The sequence below is a fragment of the Theobroma cacao genome, chromosome 1 (genome assembly GCF_053813885.1).
Source record: "Theobroma cacao isolate CCN51 chromosome 1, ASM5381388v1, whole genome shotgun sequence".
In the NCBI taxonomy this organism is placed as follows: domain Eukaryota; kingdom Viridiplantae; phylum Streptophyta; class Magnoliopsida; order Malvales; family Malvaceae; genus Theobroma; species Theobroma cacao.
In genome coordinates, this window is record NC_142639.1 from 29778673 (window position 1) to 29799067 (window position 20395).

The following is a 20395-nucleotide window of genomic DNA, read 5'->3' on the forward strand; positions in this document are numbered from 1 at the left end:
GAAATTGTTTAATGTAGAGTTGATTGATTTGACTAATGACAAGATCAAGGTTATCCGAGAATGATTAAAGACAGCTCAAGACAGGCAGAAAAGTTACTCTAATAGACGGAGAAAAAACTTGGAATTTGAAGTTGATGATAAAGTTTTTCTTAAGGGTTCTCCTTGGAAAGGTAATGATTTGAATACTTTGAGGTATTAAGTCTTATTTGAATATACTATTGTAGAAAATTGTGGTATCTTGTTGGATAATAAAAGGTGTGATTCGGTTTGCAAAGCGAGGAAAACTCAATCCGAGATACATTGGACCTTTTCATGTCATTGAAAGGATTGGGCCAGTGGCATAAAGACTAGAATTACCCTTAGAGTTGGATCGGATTCATAATGTCTTCCACGTCTCAATGTTGAAAAAGTATGTACCTGATCCCTCCCATATCCTCGTGACACCTCCAATTGAGTTGCAAGAAGATTTGAAGTTCAAGGTACAGCTTGTACGTATACTAGATCGAAAGAATCGAGTGTTGAGGAATAAGAGCATCCCAATGGTTAAGGTGTTGTGGAAGAATGCTCGAATGGAGGAGATAACGTGAGAAGTTGAACACCAGATGAGAAACCAATATCCCCATCTTTTCTCTGAGTCCTATAAGTGAAACTTTGAGGCCAAAATTTTATTTTAAGGGGGGGTAGTGCTGTCAAGCCCAGCTCTACAACATACTTGGCATGTCATTCATGTACTTGATAGCATGTTTGTATACTTGGATGCCTCGAAAAATCGTTAAAAGTCGATATTGTACTTAGTGGTACAATTAAGTCGATTAAAGCCTCAAACTAGTCCAAATAGAGATTTTGGGATGTGTTTGAGAGTTATTGAACCTTAGAATGTCTTAAAATGCTGATTTGGAGTTCGAGGATTAATTTGGAATCCAATCGGGAATTTTCATAACGTAGGGGCAAAATGATCATTTTCCCACCCGAGGGTAAAAATTGGAATGTTGGATGAGATTTTTGACCAAGTTTGACTAGTTGGAACATAATTTGAATTTGAGGAATGGAAAATTTTAATTCCGAGCATAAGGGCAAAATGGTCATTTCACGTGTCCACGAGGACGTAATTGAAATTTTTGAAATTTTACACCACCATGACACTTGTCAAGCCCATGAATTTCACCTATTATCATTTTATACTTTTGATAATTATGGGATTATATGTGGTGGAAAGGAAAAGCCTTATTAGTTAAGTTTTAAATGTGAACCAATTATATGTTGCCATGTGTCAAGTTTTTATTATTTTATAATTTCCTTTATAAACTCAACATAAACTCTCCCACTCACTCTCTCATTGCTGTTGAAGCCAAAGAACAAAGGGAGAAAGAATAGAAAAACCCTAAGGAGGAAAAATTCAAGAGAAATTCATTGGATTTTCGAAAAACGAAGCGATCGGAGATAAGATTTCGCAATTTAGCTTAAGATCTACCTTACCCATGCTTTCTTTTTGATTTTCTATGGTTGAAACTCAAGTTTTCATGATGGAAGCATGCTGGCCGAATCAAGGGGGGAAGGTTTTGATGATGGTTTTTTATAGATTTTAGGCTCTCTAGGTGTTTTTCGTGTTTTGTGATATTCGGTATGAAAAACAAGCAAGAAAATAACATGTTCTTCATCAAACCCTAATTGGCCGAATTCTCTAGGGAATATTTTGAAGATGAATTTTGTCATATTTCATGTTATCTAGCTCGTATTTGATGATTCGTGATGTCGGATATCGAAAACGGTTATTGAAAAATATAGTTCCTTTAGTAAACGACTTGAACGATAATGAGAAAATTATAGTAAATAGACTTAGAATTGGTTTCTAATGAGGTATACAGACTTATTGGAGTATCAAAAGTGCAATGAATCTATTTGGATTTGAATTAGATGTTTTGGCTAATTAAACAGTGTATAGTGCGAGTTAGGTCGAATACCATTTCAGTCCAACAACAACTGAACCTACGTAGAACACCATCTTTAAGTGATTATTCGAACACTTCTTGTTCAATTTCATACATTCATAAAGAGCTTGAAATAGTTTTATAACAGTTTGGCACAAATATATTGAATTACTTGTTACGTATTATGTATAGGTGGTGAGCCCTCTAGTAAGGGTAAAGATATCGTACCCGAGGACTAGGAGTAGGAGTACTCCCATTATAGGGAGTAATCAGAGTATCATCTTAACTATCTAAAGTAGTTTATACTTGTTTTTATGATTTTATAGAATAATGAACTTAAATTGTAAACTATTATGTTTTATAACTGAAGTGTTTGTTAAATGAAATGAGATTCAAGATTTGGTTTGAATTGAATCCTAGTTTTGAAAATTGAGTCAGTGGAGACGATATACTTGTGTTATATATATGTTTTGACTATTGTTAGTTATGCCGACCCTGCTTTGTAATAAATGTATCGGCATAACGGGATTTGTAATTCACATATGGTTTGAATTGATGGCTTATGACAATGTGATGGCATGAATGGCTGAATTTGTGTTTTTGTGGAATATATGAACTGTTTTGTTTTACCTTGATAGGCTGGGTAATATCATATTAGCCATGTCATAGTGTCACGACCCGGAACTCTCATCGAGCTCGTGACAACCACTCCGAAGCCTCGATAGACATTCTTCACCCCAAATGCCGATCGAAATCTCACAAGGCTCTCGTATCAGCTTTCGCACTTCCCCGGTGAACAATAGTTATCAAATATCGTAATTCGAAGGATTACGAGCCATTTCCAAATCAGATCATAACATTTTGTTTTCTGGCTCACAAGGGCATTTTCGTCATTTTTCGTCAAAAATCTCAAAACTTGCTAAAAATGTAGTAGGTAAGCAGAAAATATATGTTTAGTGATTTAAAAAAAATCAAGTATCTAAAACGTTCATTTGAAGTGAAAATTTGATCATTTGAATATAATAAAGATATTCAATAAAATAAACTATTTTCTTGTAAAATAATTTTTTATAAAGCTATCAGTAAATAATTCTTATAGCGTAAAAGTTAATTATATTCATATATACTAATAAGCAAATAACCAAAGCATAAAATTACTTTTACGGTGACACGTGGGCCCCCAACTGACTAAGAAGGTGTAGAGCTACGAACCCTTACTTTCTAGGATGCAACTCCGAGATTAATTCTCGTCTTAATCAACTATCAACAAACTGTCCTGAGCCTGAAAAATGGATAGCAAGAGGGGTGAGAGTACATAATCCCAGTGAGTAAACAGACACCATTTAAACTATCTAAAGGCGAGTAAATGGAGACGAATTAAAATATTCTTTTCTAATATATGTTTCATAATATGAATATTCAGTTTACTCAATTAATCAACATGGCTTATATATCTCACAAAACTTGGCTCCTGCCAAAAATCATTCTCGGGGATGCCTTGGCCTAGGCATCTAACCGAGACCACCAAGGCGGTTAAATGTCTTTACATCCGAAATTCTAGCCATGCCTTGGTGTTGGCTGAGTCTCACTCTCATGCGGTGGTCCACCTGAAGTGCACTCAAATCTTTACCTCTAGAGACACCCTTCACACGGCTCTCCGATTGAGGTAAGGTATATCTGATTCTATGCCCCCTCTCTTAGGCTGGTCCATAGAACCTCTACTGCAGGGATTATGGATTATTTTATCTACCACCTGATTTATAAAATCTTTATCCGCATGACATGACAATTTATCGCAATCTAGCCTCTCAAGGCTGAATACATAGTATATATATAATTTTGATACAAATACCGACTTTGCCATTCATGCTCACATATTGCTATAAGCCATATAATTTAAAACACAATTTATAACACAAGCAGGCAATCTCCAATTACTCTATTTTCAAAACTAGTATTCAATTTTCTAGAAAATTTATAAAATCATTTTATAAAATCACAATTTCTCATAAAACATAGCAATTTACCATTTAAACCCATTTTCTATAAAATCACACAATTGTATAAAACTACTTTAGATAATTAAGACGATAATAAGTTTACTCACAGTTCTAGGAGTCGATGTACTCCTAATCCCAGTCTTCAAGCACAATCTTTGTACTTTTACCAGTGTAATTTGCTCACCACCTATCCACAATGTACAATACATAATTCACCACATTAATGCTTGACCATTATAAAATCAATTCAGGCTCGGTGTATATGCATGATATGATATGCAACTTATTCGACTACCGCTTAAATGCGGTGCTGACCTAATTCGGCCTATTACTTGATTAAATGACAATTGTGTCCGATTTGGCTCCAAATTGCTCCATTTCATTTCTAATACTTCAATTCACCAAACATTATTCAAATAACACCAATTTCAACATCAAAACCCTCCCATTTTTTCATGAAAAAATTCGGCTATTACAGTGCACTAACACCGTGATTTTTCCTACTTAATTTTTCTCACCATTATTCATCATTTTCTAAGCCATTTCTCTTGAAATAATAACAATCCATCACCCACACATATCAAGGAAGATTCGACCAATGAAGATTCATGGGGAAAATGGATTCTTTTCTTGTTGTTTTGCTTCTAAATATGCTAAACTAACTAAAAACACTAACATAACTTAAAATCAAATCAATCCAACATCTTTCTCTCTCCATACCCATTTTGACCAGCCATGAATTCATCATGAAAACATGTAATTTAACCATGAAAAATAAGGAGAAATGCTTAAGGAAAATAGATTTCAAGCTTAAGTTGAAAAATCCTACCTTTTTCACTTATTTTCCTTGATTTTCCACACTTTTTCTCTTGAAATTCTTCTCCTAGGGTTTGTTCTTCCTTTCTTTCCCTCTCTTCCTTGCTTGGCCGAATATTTGGAGAGATAATGGGCTGATTTATGCTGATTTTTAAGTTAAATAATAAAATATCCTAAGCTTGACACATGGCATGTTTCAATTTGTCCATTTTTAAAAGTTTTAAAATTTTAAACCTTTTATCTCCACCACATGATTAGTCAAAAGTCAAAATGAGGATAAGGGAAGACCATGTGCTGGACAAATGTCCTAGTGGTGGAAAATTACAATTTTGCCCCTAAGGTGGTAAAATTACCATTTCGGCCCTATACTCCAAATTATACCGAAATTAAAAATTTTCACTTCTAAACCTCAAATCATACTCCAATACTCAAATCATACTCCAATAAGTCAAATAGGGCCAAAAAATTTTTTTCTAAAAATTTTCATTTTGTCCCCAAGTGGCAAATGATCATTTTGCCTCTTGATAGTGAAAATTTTGGTTTGACTCCAAATTGATCCTCGAACTCTGAATTACCATTTTGAGTCATCTCTGGACCGTGAAACTCTTAATTTCACCTTAAAATTCCTATTTGAACTAGTTCGAGGCTTAATCAACTTAATGGTACCATTAGGGGCAATATCGTCTTTTAACGATTTCTCGAACTTCCTAAATATGCAACCATTCTATTGAGCATGTAAATGACGTCATAATTATTTTATAAAATAGGGTTTGACACATACTGTCGAAATTTTTATTGATTTGGTGGGGTAATTGATTAGCTTACTACAGTGGGCGGGTTTCCGTGGACCAGCCTATTAGAGAGGCACTGTAAACCCTGTTATATTTTACCTTAGTATGCAAGCCACGGAGTGTATCTCCTAAGGTAGTTTAGAGTTCACTTCACGCCGAACCACCACGTGAGGGTGAAACTCAGCCAATGCTAAGGAACGGTTACGTTTTTAAACGTAAAAACATGTTTTATGTGTATATGTTAATTTAACAACCTTGGTGGACTCGGTTGGATGCCCGACACAAGGTGTCACTAAGTACGAGTTTTGGCACAAGCCAAGTTTTAAGAGAGTCATAAGCCTTACTGATTATTTTTGATGAAATGTAATTGTTTTATATGGTTGAAATGAGTTTTAATGTTATGAATCATATTATTAAGAGATGTTTTAATTGTCTCCATTTACTTGGCTTTAGATGTTATAGATGAACTTTGCTTACTCACTGGGTTTATAAAAACTCAACCCCTTCTTTTCACCCATTTTAGGTTCAGAGCAGTCTGTAGACAGTCGATTTTGTCGAGGGTTTGCTTTTGGATTTGCACCCTTAAAAATCGTAGGTCTACAGTCCTATTTATTTTTGTTATTTTGGGGATCACATGTCATTGTAAAGTATTTTTGTATACCCTGGCACTATGTGCTATTATGTATATGAATTTATTTTGTTATTATGCTATAGTAATTGTTTACGTAGATTTTTATAAATATTATTTTATATGAAAATGGAATATTTTATCTAATATTTTTATTTTGTTCTATTAGATAAAAATTCACTTTAAATGGATGATTTAGATACCTAAATTTATTTTTAGATATGAAATGTATATTTTTCATGTATATATTATATTTTTAGCAGGTTTCAAAATTTTCGGGTAAAAATGACCAAAATACCCTTGTGCGGTAGAAATTACTTTTTGATTGTCTTTGATTTGAAAATAGTCTATATTCCTTTAAAACATGATATTTAGTAACTATTGCTCATAGGGAAGGCGAAAAACTGACGCTAGAGCCTTGTGAGGTTTCGGTTGACATTCCGAGTAAGGTACGTCTATGGAGATATTGCGACGGTGGTCACGAGCTCGAAAAGAGTACCGAGTCGTGACATCTAGAGATTGAGAGAACATTCTGAAGACTTCAATGAGAAAATCTACAAGGTTTTGCTCAAATAAATACAATGGTTAATCGATAAGGTGAGCACAAATCCAAGAGCGAGCAATAACTGAAAATAGTTGCTTAAGGGATTATGATGTTCCATTGGTACAAGGAATTCCATCGAGCATCCAAAGGCCAGTTATTCAAGCCAACAATTTTATGATCAAGTTGACTATCATCACCATGATTCAAGCTTCAATCTAGTTGGGTTCTTCCAAATAACGATCCAAATTCCCATATTTTGAACTTCTTAAAGATATGTGATACCTTAAAACACAATGGTGTCATAAATGATGCAATTCATTTGCAAGTTTTCCTATTTTCTTTGAAGGACAAAGCTAAAGTATGGCTGAATGCACTCCCTACTAGATGTATAATAACATGGGATGATCTTACTTTTCACATAAAAAGGCATGGTGTAAAAACTTGTATAAAGATCGGACTAAAACCAGCTCTCGAAAATTTTGCATTTAAACCATTTAATAAATGCATTTAACTATGCATGTCCAATGAAAATACTAGGCACGAATTTGATGCAAACATTTCAAAAAGGGTTGTTTCCCAATTTCTAAAGCACTTTACATATATAGCTTATCTATATACATGTCCAAAACAATTTCAAAAGTCGTATCATCCACAATCCGCCTAACATTTCTACTAGCTCATGCTTTCCCCAATAACAGTTTATAATTGACTATAAATCTATTTAACAAATCACCTACCGAGGCTACCAACTCATGCTATCCACAATTACATTTAAAGGAAACTGGCAACGTTTAATAAACATATGACAATATACAGTGTATAGATCTTTTGAAATAGACACCCCCTACTCACCTCACAATGGTAGGATATCACTTCGCCACTTATCCAATTACGTTTCCTCCTTTAGTTAATCACCACGGTATTCCTTTTCCACTTGCACACTTCCTAGCAATAAACCAAGCTTAATATACTTAGTGTTTATCATTCCCATTTTTCTTTCTCACTCAAACATCAATCATCGTTTTAATAACTTACATCATGCTAAAATCACCATTCTTTCTCACTTAACCTTTGCATATTCATATGCATCTTGACACATTTTTACTAAAGGTATTCATATCTTTTACTTGTGTAATTCATCATACTCTATGTATCGGCAACTTATTTATAACATTAAGTGCCCATTTCAACATTTTCAAGCAACTTTCATCCAAATCCACCTTATATTTTTATTCTATAACCACGCATATGGCAACAACAATCATTCCCAAGCTCACCAATTATTTCCAAGTTTACATGCATAGTTGTCTATCTAGTTTTCAATGCGTTATTTCTCAATCCTCCATCCACATTATTCTTTTTTTATTTCTTTCAAATAACATACCAAGCAAACTTAACATTTACACTAGCTCATGCATTTTAGATTTTTTCAACAACCACTATTCTTCACATTGTGCCTTTCAAGACTTCAATTAAACAAGAAAAGTCATTTCTCAAGATTCCTCAACTATACTTAAAGCATTATTTATCTTTACCTTAAAGGTTCCTTGATCCGCACATGCATTCCAATGTTCCTTCAAAACTTCAATCATCAAGCTACCAACATGATTCACAAATCATTTTTTCAAAAATTTACCAACTGTAGGCCTTAAAACATAGTATTATGCTTACCATTTCTCTTTCACCTTGAACCCATCATGCATCCAAGGTTTGGATGGCTTGCATGTCACTAAATCTTCTTCAATCAAGCCAAATATTTGCTACCACAAAACATTCCTTATAGTCACCAACTCATTTTCAAAGATTATTCAAGCTAAAACCACAATCCTTACCTTATTTCTCTTGTATCTTGAAATTGAGCTTTACACCTCCATCAACACTCCACGACTTCTCTCTTGAGTTTTGAAGTCTCCTTGTTGATAGAATAGCACAAATCTACAAGATGAGGGAGGAAACCTGACAGTTTCTCTTGATCTTGTCCAAAATTGAGCCTTTCCCACTTTTCTCTCCTTCTTCTTTCTTTTTTTCTTCCTCTTGGGTGGAACTTCTCAAGCTTGCTCTTCTTCCTTTTCGTCTCTAAATGGTTGGCCCTCTCTCAACTTCTCAAGGCCAATTCACATTTCTTTACTCTTGCAACTTAGTATTTATATGGCCGCCCATTTTAACCGATCACAATACATGCACACATTCTCTTTTTGTTTTCATTTGGCCATTTTGCCAACCAATGGTTCTTCATGCACCAATTTCCTCCCTTGTTCATTGGCCCACTATCTATCCTCACTAAACCTCTCCATCTGCCACCTTCACTCTCTCATTTATTCTTTCTTCATTTTTTATTCCATGCACCACCTTATTCCTCCAATCACATTTCATGCACAAGCTTCACTTTATATTTTAGTTGGTCATTTATTAAACCATTCAAGTCTCATGCATCCATATTTTCCTTTCCTCATTTGGCCACCTAATGTACCAATCTCTTTACATGCAAATAGATTTAGCCCTATCCTTCCTTTTACTTCACATGGTGGGGGTCCCACATGTTCCCCACTAACTTTCTCCTTTTTACATGTTATTATTTGCATGTAATTGTGCATTCACATGCGCATTTCATTATCCCACATAATCTAACTTCTCTTGGTTAGTTAATGTACATTTAGTTTCAAATATTGTAATTGCACATAAGTCTTCAACTTTTTCTTATTTACCATTCGACCCTCCATACTTTTCATCTTTTATAATTTGGTCCTTTAATCATTTCTTTTTAATTCCAATTTCTTTCTATCTTTTTTCCTTTACACTTGTACAAATAAAATATAAAATTTGTACTTTACCAAGAGGTCACCATAATATTTAAATATATACTTACTCGCTCTTCTTTTATTAAATAAAGGCACGCGAGCCCCACTTATGTCATTTTTCTTTGAAATTCTTTCTTATTTCTTCTCCCCCACTTAGATTAGCCATATAATCCTCCTTCATGACTAATTTTGATAAGATATAAAATATTAATATTTTTAATATTATTTTATTAATAAAATATTATTTTATTCTAAAATTCTCCACTTGTCTCTCCAGGTCTCAAAATGTCTCACCTTGTCCCGGTTCACTTCCAAATCTCCTTTTAACTCGTTAATTCATCCTCGATAAAATATTATTATTTAATTATTATTCTTTTGCATGTGGAATATTTTATTTCAAATTATTTTTTTCACCCATCATTGCTCTTTGGCACTTAAATTTACGTCAATTGACCCTTCGTCTTGTCGATAAGGTCGTATTGGCTTCTATATGAGGGTACGGGGTGTTACAAGTGTCGTTGCGAGAGGAACTTTAATGGCTAAGTCAATTGATGAGGCATACGATCTGTTGGAAGAGATGGCTTCAAACAACTACCAATGGCCAACAATGCGATCAATGTGTTGAAGAGTTGTTGGAGTTCATGAAGTGGATGCCTTCACGACATTATCAGCACAAGTAGTAGTTTTAACTAAGATACTTAAATCTTTTAGTGCTAACTCTATTCAAAGTCTTTTTGTAGTTTGTGAGTATTGTGGAGATGAACACGCAATGAATTAGTGTCCAAGCAGTACAGAAACAGTGCAGTTTGTGGGTAATAGACAGCAGAACAATCCTTACACCAACACCTACAACCTAGGGTGGAAGAACCATCTTAACTTCTCATAGGATTACAATCAGTGGTCATCTTGAGCTCAAAGGTAGAACATGCCTCTTGAGTTCTAATAGTAAGCAAAACCACTTATCCAAGAAAGAAACCATCTATTGAGGATTTGCTGATGCAATACATGACAAAGAATGATGCCATCGTTCAAAATCACCAACTATCATTCAAAGCCAAGCAGCATCAATTTGAAATCTTAAGACCTAAGTTGGTCAACTTGCCATCTCATTAAACAATAGAGCTCAAGGAACATTATCTAGTGTTACACAAGCAAATCCGATGAGGGAAGGTAAAAAACAAGTCATGGCAATTACCTTGAGGAGTGGAAAAAAGGTTGAAAGCAATTCCAAGCAAGCTAAGTAGTAGAGAGAGTTAGTTGGGAATGAAACAAAGATTCTGAACATTCACAAGAAGTTTTAAGAGAAGAATAAAAAGGCAAGCCCTCCACCATAACTTTTCCTCAACGCCTTCAAAAGCAGAAACTTGACAACCAGTTCCAAAAGTTTCTTGAGGTATTCAAGAAGTTGCACATCAATATCCCTTTTGTTGAAGCTTTGGAACAAATGCCAAGCTATGTGAAGTTTCTAAGGGAAATCCTGACCAAGAAGAGGAAATTGGAAGATTTTGGAATGGTTGCACGTCGTAAAGAATGTAGTGTTATAATCCAAAATAAGCTTCCACCAAAGCTTAAGGATCCAAGGAGTTTTTCTATCTCTTGTAGTATTGGTAATTTTAAATTTTCTAAATCTTTGTGTGATTTTGGTGTTGGTGTTTCAATTATGCCTTTGTCAATTGCTAGGAAACTTGGACTTAATGAGATACAACCTATTACAGTTTCCTTGCAGTTAGTAGATAAAACCATCAATTACCTAATTGGGGTTGTAAAGGACATGTTGGTTAAAGTTGGGCTTCTTTACATTCTAGTGGACTTCATTACGTTTGAGATGGAAGACGATGTGCAAATTTCATTAATCTTGGGACATCCATTCTTGGCTACCACAGGGGCAATCATTGATGTAAATGAAGAAAAAATAACATTGAAAGTTGGAGAAAAGGTAGTTGAATTTATTATTTTCAATGCAACTAAATATACTTTATCCACAAATCATTGCTATAAAGAGAACTTAGCTGATGAAGGTAAAGGTAATCTTACTCCACCACCTATAAGTAAGCAAATACCAATTCTTTAGTCATAGTCACAGCCACTACATCTGAAAACTAAGTAGTGTTATGATGAGCATAATCCACCACCTTCTAGTGATCTTGATTTTAAGAATTGACAACAAGTAATACTATCTAGTTCACACTTCTATCTTTTACTATGGCAACTTCAACCATATTTGTCATAACCCGAAACTCCCCATCGGGCCCGTGACAACCGTCGCGACGTCCCGATAGGCACTCATTACCCCGAATACCGATCGAAACCCCGCAAGGCTTAGCATTAGCTTCCGCATCTCCCTGGTGAGTGACAGTTATTAAATCTTGCATTTCAAGAAATCATAAGTCTTTTCCAAATCAAAACAATAAAATAATATTTTCTGGCTCACAAGGGCATTTTCATCATTTTTCTTCGAAAACACCAAAACCCACCAAAAACATGGTGTAAAAGCTAAATTTGTTCATACATACTTTTAATCAAATAACTAAAGTATAAAATTACTTTTACAATGACACGTGGGCCCCCAACTAACCAATAAAATGCGAGTTTATGAACTTACAATTTTGTCGATGCAAGGCTAACTAAAGTCCTTGATGCAATCGACTATCTACCGGCTATCCCGAGCCTAAAATGTGAGGAATTGAGGGTGGTGAGATTATAAAATCCCAGTGAGTAAACAGACACCATCTAAACTATCTAAAGGCGAGTAAATGGAAACGAATTAAAATATTCTTTTTCAATATATGTTTCATAACATGAATATTTAGTTTACTCAATTAATCAACATGGCTTATATATCTCACAAAACTTGGCTCTTGCAAAAATCATTCTCGCGGATACCTTCATCAAGGTATCCCACTGAGACCGCCAAGGCTGTTAAAAATTCATATTTCGCATAAAACACATTTTTCGTTGAATATCATAGCTGTTCCTTGGCATTGACTGAGTCTCACTCTCACGTGGTGGTTAACGTGAAGTGCACTCAAAAAGCCCACCTCAGAGGATACCCTACGCGCCTCTACGATCGAGGTGAGAATATAAAGGAGTTTACCGTGCCCCTCTAATAGGCTGGCCCACGAAACCCCCCACCACTGCAGTAGCTAATCTTTTATCTACCACCTGATTTATAAAATCTTTTTCTGCATGACATGGCAATTTATCGCAACCTAGCCTTTCAAGGCTGAATACACAATACAAATAATTCTAACACCAAAATCAGTTTAGCCATTCAATTTAAAACCATTAATTTACAACACAAACAGGCAGTCTCCAATTACTCTATTTTCAAAACTAGTATTCGATTTTCTAGAAAATTTATAAAATTATTTTATAAAATCACAGTTTCTCTTAAAACATAGCAATTTACCATTTAAACCCATTTTCTATAAAATCACACAATTGTATAAAATTACTCTAGATAATTAAGACGATAATAAGTTCACTCACAGTTCTAAGAGTCGATGTACTCCTAATCCCAGTCTCCAAGCACAATCTCTGTACTTTTACCAGCGTAATTTACTCACCACCTATCCACAATGTACAATACATAATTCACCACATCAATGCTTGACCATTATAAAATCAATTCAGGCTCGGTATATATGCATGATATGATATGCAACTTATCCGACTGCCGCTTAAATGCGGTGCTGACCTAATTCGGCCTATTACCCGATTAAATCAATATACACGTCCGTTTAAACTCCAAATTAATTTTTTTCAGTTTCTATACCTCAATTGCACCCAAATTGACTTAATGTGCCTCAGTGAGGTGCAATTTATCAGTGTCGATAATAAATTACGAAAATACCCCTAGTGGGTAAAAATTCATATTTTTGCTCTAAAAATTTTCATTATTTTTCTAGGCTCATAATTCATCATTATTCATCATAATTCCTCAAATAAACATCAAGATCAGCAGCCAATATTCCCCTAGAAAATTCGGCATAATGGGTTTCAATAGGAGAAAGTTATTTCTCTAGCTTATTTTTGCTATATTTTAATATAACCTAACTAAAATCACTTAATTCAATTAAAATAAACCAAAACTCAAGCTCAAAACTCATCCATGGAGGTTTGGCCAGCATGGGTTTCCATACCCACTTTCTAATTTTGCATGGAAATGAGAAAAAAATGCATGGGTAGTGAAATCACAAGGAAAATCTATGAAATTTACCTTTTTAATGCTTGATTTCTTGATTTCTCTTGATTTTTCCCAAAATTTTCAGCTAGGGTTCTTATTTCTTTTCTCCCTTTTTTCTCCTGGTTTGGACAGCTTAAAGAAGATGAGAATTCTGGAAATTTTGACCTATTTAAAGGCTAAAATAATATAATATTATTTTATTCATTTTTTTTGTTTTATTAATTTCTTAAATTCTAGCTATCCATTTGTTTCCAAATTTTCACCATACACTTGTCCCACATATCCATAGCTTAGATAAAATTCTCAGACTTATCCAAAGTCTTGGTGGAGTAATTTTTGAAATTTACACTTTTGCCCCCGTAAAAGTTAAAATTACATTTTTGCCCCAAAAACTGAAAAATTGCCCATAGACATATTTTTCATCCCTTATACTCATACCATTCTCCAATTTGTCAAATGTGATCTAAATTCTCTCAAAATCTCAAATTTTGTTTGCAAGTGGAAAAATTACGATTTTGCCGCTACACTCCAGAAATCACCGGAATTAAACTTTTTCACTGCCAAACCCTCAAATTATACTCCAATACTCAAATCATACTCCAATAAGTTAAATGGGGCCAAAAAAAATCTTTTCTAAAAATTTTCATTTTGTTTCCAAGTGGCAAATGACCTTTTTGCCCCTAGATAGTGAAAATTTTGGTTTGACTCCAAATTGATCCTCGAACTTCAAATTACCATTTTGAGTCATCCCTGAACTGTGAAACTCTTAATTTCACCTTAAAATTCCTATTTGAACTAGTTCGAGGCTTAATCGACTTAATGGTACCATCGGGGGCAATATCGTCTTTTAACGATTTCTCGAAATTCCTAAATATACAAACATTCCATTGGGCATGTAAATGACGTCGTAATTATTTTATAGAATAGGGTTTGACAATATTGGTGGAAAATCTTCATCTTGATTTTAAGGTTGGACAGCAAACAGTACTCTTTAGACTCAAAGATCCTTAGTTTTCTCTTTTTCCCTTTTATCTTATTAGATTTTCTTGTACTATGAATGATGGTTATATTTTCTAGTTTTATGTTTTAATATTTAGTATGAACTAAATTTATTTATCTAAGATTGCAATTGAACTCTGCTAGACTTGAATTACATCATGGTTTGATTTGATAAAAATCACATGTTTTCTTGAATTTAATGTCAAGCATTTGAAATTGTCTCAATTACTTTTTTAGTCCCCTAAGGTTACAAAGTTGTTTGAAAAGCCATATATCCTTAAAAAACATCTTACAAGCCTTCAAACAATGCATTTTTAGCTAAGAAATCAAGAGCAAATATGCCTTGAATTGTTTACTTGAATATAGGTACAAGGAAATGATAAAGTAGCTGGAGAGTAGTATAAAAAAGCTAATGAAACTTCAAGCCACAAGTCAAGAGTCCATCCTAGAGAAACTTAAGTCGATCTGAAGGTTGAAAGAGTGCAAAACTAGAATATCATAGAGCCATAGTCTGTTAGCTTTAAAATTATTATAGTTTTGATTATGACAAAATGATCAAATTTGCTTGAACATTATTTGACTAATCCTTGACAATTTCTTGAAATGATTTAACTCCCATTCATTTGTTCTTATATAGACACAAGCTTGACTCTTGAAGTTATTGAACTATGTGTATAAGCTTGTATGACTTAAGTATATGAATGCTTATGATTCCTATTCATTAAAGTTTGATTTAAAGAATAAAGGAAAATCTTGATGCACTCATTAAGGGGGAGTTTTGAATATCTTTTTAATGATGGCAAAAAATGAGAGAAGGAAAAGTAAGTTAAATTGAGTGTGATAGGTTTCCATGTTTAATTTATGTGTGTGATGCTTAGTTAGGATTTTATTGAATATTACGTGCTAGTTATTATGGATATTCAATATATCTTGCTTAGCTATTGTGGGCATTGTATATCTTGTTTAGCTGTTATGGATATGATAAATAGTTTATTGCAAATCTTTAAAGAAAACTAGATGCATTGACTAAGAGGGAGCAACTCATTATGCATAAAGATTTGAAGCATTCATATTGAACATAGACATTGCACTTTTAATCTAGAAGTGTTTTGTCATCATCAAAAATAAAAGAAAGAAAATGTTGACTCTATATGTTTTTTATGATAGCAAAATATTCCCATTCATTTGTGTCTAATGCCTTTACTTGAGTGTGCAGGAAAATTAATGCATGAAATTAATAAATAAACTTTCAAAGAGTATATCAAAAGAAAAAGGGAAATAAAAATAATAAGACATTACTGAATAACAAGGAGGAAGCTTATTGGTGAAACAAGGAAAAACATTGGTTGACCAAGTTTCAAATTGGAGAAATGACGGGTTAAAGAGTCTGAGAAATAGAATCAACTTAGTCGACCAAGACAGTCGACTAACTACTCTCTGCCAAGATCTGCAAATTAGAAACAGAATCAACTTAGTTGACCAAGTCAGTCGACTAAGAGCTCTCTGTCTACAATTTGAACCAGAGCACTACAAGACAGATTAACGGCTAAAACTCATCCTCAATTGTTTCCAACAACCATAAACTGTCAAACTGCCATCAGAGTTGCATCTCCAAGTATAAAAGGATCTTCCAACAATGAGAAACAAGTTTTCAGAAGCCTTGAATGAGATTTGAGCTATAGAAAGTTAAAAAACCAGAAAAGCTTCACTGCACTTGTTTGCACTTAAACGCCTACTCTTTGCATTTGTATTTAGCACTCAATCTTGTACCATTCAGATCAACTTGTGATTATAGGTACTTTCTTCTACTTCTCTTATTGTATTCTTAGAGTGAGTGAGTCACTCTAAGTAGTTGTTTCAAGCAAGGTTTGCTTGAATGTGTTAAGGTTCTAACTTAGCCTTGAAAAGTTAGTGTTGGGTTTTGGTTAATCCGGTAAAAACCATTGTTGTAGGTTGTGGTTGAGCCTTGGAAAAACCACTTTGGGTTTTGGTTGATCTCGTGAAAAACCATTGCTAAAGGTTGTGGTTGAGCTTGCGAAAAGCCATTGTAAAAGCTTGGTGAAAGCTTGTGAATTCCACTGTTTTTAGTTATTTGGTTTGGAAAATCCTTAGTTGAACAATCAATGTTGTGGATGTAGGTCTTGGACCGAACCATTATAAATTATTGTGCATTGTATATTTTGTTTTTATTTTCTTTGTTCTGAAAATTAGTTCTTCATTTTGTCAAGAGCCGATTTGTGCTATTCACCCCCTCTCTAGCACATATTATCTGGACCAACATAGTCAACTAGAGAGGAAGCATAGTCAACCTTACTCTAAAAGGATCAAGAAAATTAAGTTCAGAAAAACAATAGTCAACTACAGAGGAAGTATAGTCGACCCTGCTCCAGAAAGACCAAGAAAATCAAGTTGAAAAATAGCCATAGTCGACTATAAAGAGATATAGGCAGCATTGACAAGTCCAAGGCTAGAAATGGTCAACTTTAAGAAGCCATAGTCGACTATAAGAAAGGCATAGTCGACTATAGAAGGCCAAATTTGAAGAATACTTACTCTTTAGAGGTGGATCGACTAAAGAACACATGTACTCGATTATGGAAGCCCTAATTGAGAAAATTTGAAGAACTTAGTTGATCCCAGGAACGTTGTAGTTGACCCTCAAGCTTCAGCAATAGCCATATTCAAATCCAATTCGATCTAATTACAAAAAGTTAATAATTTGAATTCATCCAATTCAAAACTTGAAAATTATTTAAATTCAAAATAACCCGAACATAAAATTACATGAACCTAAAAAGATAATAAAAATCTTATTTTAATTTTAGATGAAATTCTGTTAATTGTGTCATCCATTTGACTACATCATAAAAATTCAAATTATTTACCAAATATGTTATATGTTTACTATTTATTACTAAATATATCTGTATCATCTATTTGGAATTTATATGTTTACTAGGCATCCTTTTACTAAATATATTAACTTAATAATCTACTATTGACTTCATTATTTCTACTTAAATAAATGTGTACTTGGCAAGCATAGAAATTTACTTGAAAAAACTTTTTAATTCTATCAACCAAAAAAAATAATCTTTTTTTCTTGTTAATTATTTGGTTACTTTTAACTCATTTTAAGAAAAATAAATAAATAGAAGTATCAAAAGTTGTAATACAAGAGAGTGCAAAGGGTCGATTATATATTAATATAATTTTTGGTTCAAGGGAATTAAAATCTTCATTAATACTACAAAAGCTTAAAAAAAAAAACCTTATATCCAAAAGAATAATAATAGTGCTAACTAAATTTTCTTTGTTTGTTCTTCTCAATTTTTGCAAAAAATAAAAAATAAAAAAAAAAAAGAAAAATTTGGTAATTCTTGTCCACCAAATTCGAATGCCAGCTAGTGGTGTATTAACCATATTTTACTTTAGTGTTTCTTTTCATTTCAAATTTAGATGCTAACAATTAACTTTAATTTAAAACTACTATTTACATTATTTTTGTAATCCTTTGCTTTTAAAGATGCATTATTAAGTACTTTTTTATTTAACTAAATTTATTCTAATATGTTCAATTAAGAAAAATTTGGAAATTTAGGGTTCAAATGTAAAAAAAAAAAAGTTAAATAAAAAAGTTTTATTGTCTTTTAATAAAAACTTAAGGACCGTTATCTCTTGTGACAACAGAAGTAAAATACACGAACTATCTTTCCAATTCTAGGAAGAAACAGATCCTATTATTTCCAGTTTTGTCGTATCTTCGTAGCCCTTTGGTATTACACTTTCAAGTTACCATTCACAATTACCCGAAATGATCAGTTACAAGTTAAGTTGCATGGTAATCAGCTCAATTATTTTCAATCTAACAGTCTTGTGGGGTGCTGCCAGATCTGACGGTTTACATGTTAATATCTTAACGGACTGCACTACAGGAGCTCATTCTAGTGCTCGCTGGACGGAGTAGTAAGATTGTAAGATAAAAGCAACTTTCGATTAAGCAACCAACAATCATGTGCTGTGATGGAGATTGCAGGCCACTGGGCTTCCTCCTGGGCCTTCCCTTTGCTTTTCTTTCTCTCATCATCTCCATTGTTGGAATTGTTGTTTGGATAGTCGGGTTTGTCCTGTCCCCTTGGCTTGGCTTTTCATATGTTGACTTCCTTCTACTGTTTGCTACTTTTGACAATATTTAGGATCTAGGTTTTTGTTCTAATTTTCTCTTCCAATCTCTTGAGTGCTTTTCAATTAATGAAAATCTGATCTTTATAGATTTTAGTTGTAAAATTTTCTACTCTGCAATTTTGAATGCTCTTTGGCTTCTGGGTATTTGATTTTTCTCCGGCCTTGGGTTTTGGCAGGTTGTTGTTGACGTTGATCTGTCCCTGTTGTTTGTGCGTGACGGTTCTAGCGGAGCTGGCGCTGGAGTTGGTCAAAGCTCCAATTCATGTCATGAAATGGTTCACCGAAAAGATCCCTTGTTAATTGGTCTCCAATCCAATCCACACCGACTGGAGTCCTCTGTTTTATTTTACGGTGTTTTGTGCATTATTATGTACCATATGTTGCTTGCCTTGCCCTACATATCTTCCGGATCTATTTCTATTTATTCAGCTATTTGATTATGGCTAGGGTGAAATTTGGGCAAAATTTCATTTCAGGTTTATTCACTACTGGTCACATATACTTTTATTTTATATAGACATGGGATTTTGATTTCTGGCTGATTTATGAGGATTTCCTCTCCTTCCACACAAGGAAGAACACCAATTTCTGGATTGCCTTTCATCTTTAAATACTATGTTAAGTATTTCTTATGGGAAATTTTGTGCAACCTTGTTTTTGGCCGTGGCTTCCTGCAAAAAGTGGAATCAAAGATTGATTGGTAAAGAATTGTGTTGTGAAGAAGCATCGCTTGATTCGAATGGATGGAAAGAGAACTTCTAGTAAAAAGTGGTTCAAGGGATTAAAGCCTGCTTACTTTCTGGGAATTTCTTTTTCCCTGTTCACCGTTTTCTGGCTAATGCCTTACAGGAGAGAGAAAGAGAAAGAGAACGGAGAAAAGAAGGGGGTACGATGTCACTGTCAGTTAATAAATTATGCATGTTGACCACGGAGTGGTCTAACAAGTAGACAGGCAGCGAGGAGAAGAAGAAAGAAATTTCAATTGTAATTGAGTTTATATTTCATTAAAAATTAAAAGAATTGTATGGATGCGCTGAAATTGTGATGAGGTGATAAAATTGACCTCTTGTTGGGTTTGGCTCCCATCCAATGGAACTCCTATCCAGTAATGTCCAGTACTGTCTTTAGATTATTTCCGCTTGTTTTGTTTATTTTAACGGTCCAGATTGAACTTCAGTTCAAACATTAGCTTTTGCCTTCGTTTTTTAGCCATAACAACCCAGATATCACTTCCAACATTGTGAACCGATTGCTGTAGTGATCTCTTAATGATTTTTTAATATAATCAGCACTAGTTTAATTGCTACAACAGCCCAAATTGCATCGCCATATTTCCTTGAGGTGGATAATACTTGAACAAACTTGAGAGGCTTAACAAATCCTATGCAAATTTATTGTAGCATGAGAACAAACTCTTGACCTAAAGAGAAGACAAATACATGAAAGTAAATAACTTTTGCTCATAAGCACAAAAAAACCATAAAGCAATCAACTAATTTTTTCCAAGTCAGATCCAAACC

The 20395-nt window shown here is 33.9% G+C and overlaps 2 protein-coding genes across 2 annotated transcripts; both read left to right on the forward strand.

The window, feature by feature from the left end:
- Positions 1-10949: 10949 nt before the first annotated feature.
- Positions 10950-11576, forward strand: LOC148764714 (uncharacterized). The gene has a single exon (XM_088809085.1). It carries the CDS (start codon positions 10950-10952, stop codon positions 11574-11576), a length of 627 nt encoding a protein of 208 aa, XP_088665211.1.
- Positions 11577-18589: 7013 nt separating this feature from the next.
- On the forward strand, positions 18590-20007 carry LOC18612992 (signaling peptide TAXIMIN 1). The gene is made up of 2 exons (XM_007049994.3): positions 18590-18810; positions 19052-20007. Exons 1-2 carry the CDS (start codon positions 18704-18706, stop codon positions 19173-19175), a joined length of 231 nt encoding a protein of 76 aa, XP_007050056.1. The 5' UTR covers positions 18590-18703; the 3' UTR covers positions 19176-20007.
- Positions 20008-20395: the final 388 nt, after the last annotated feature.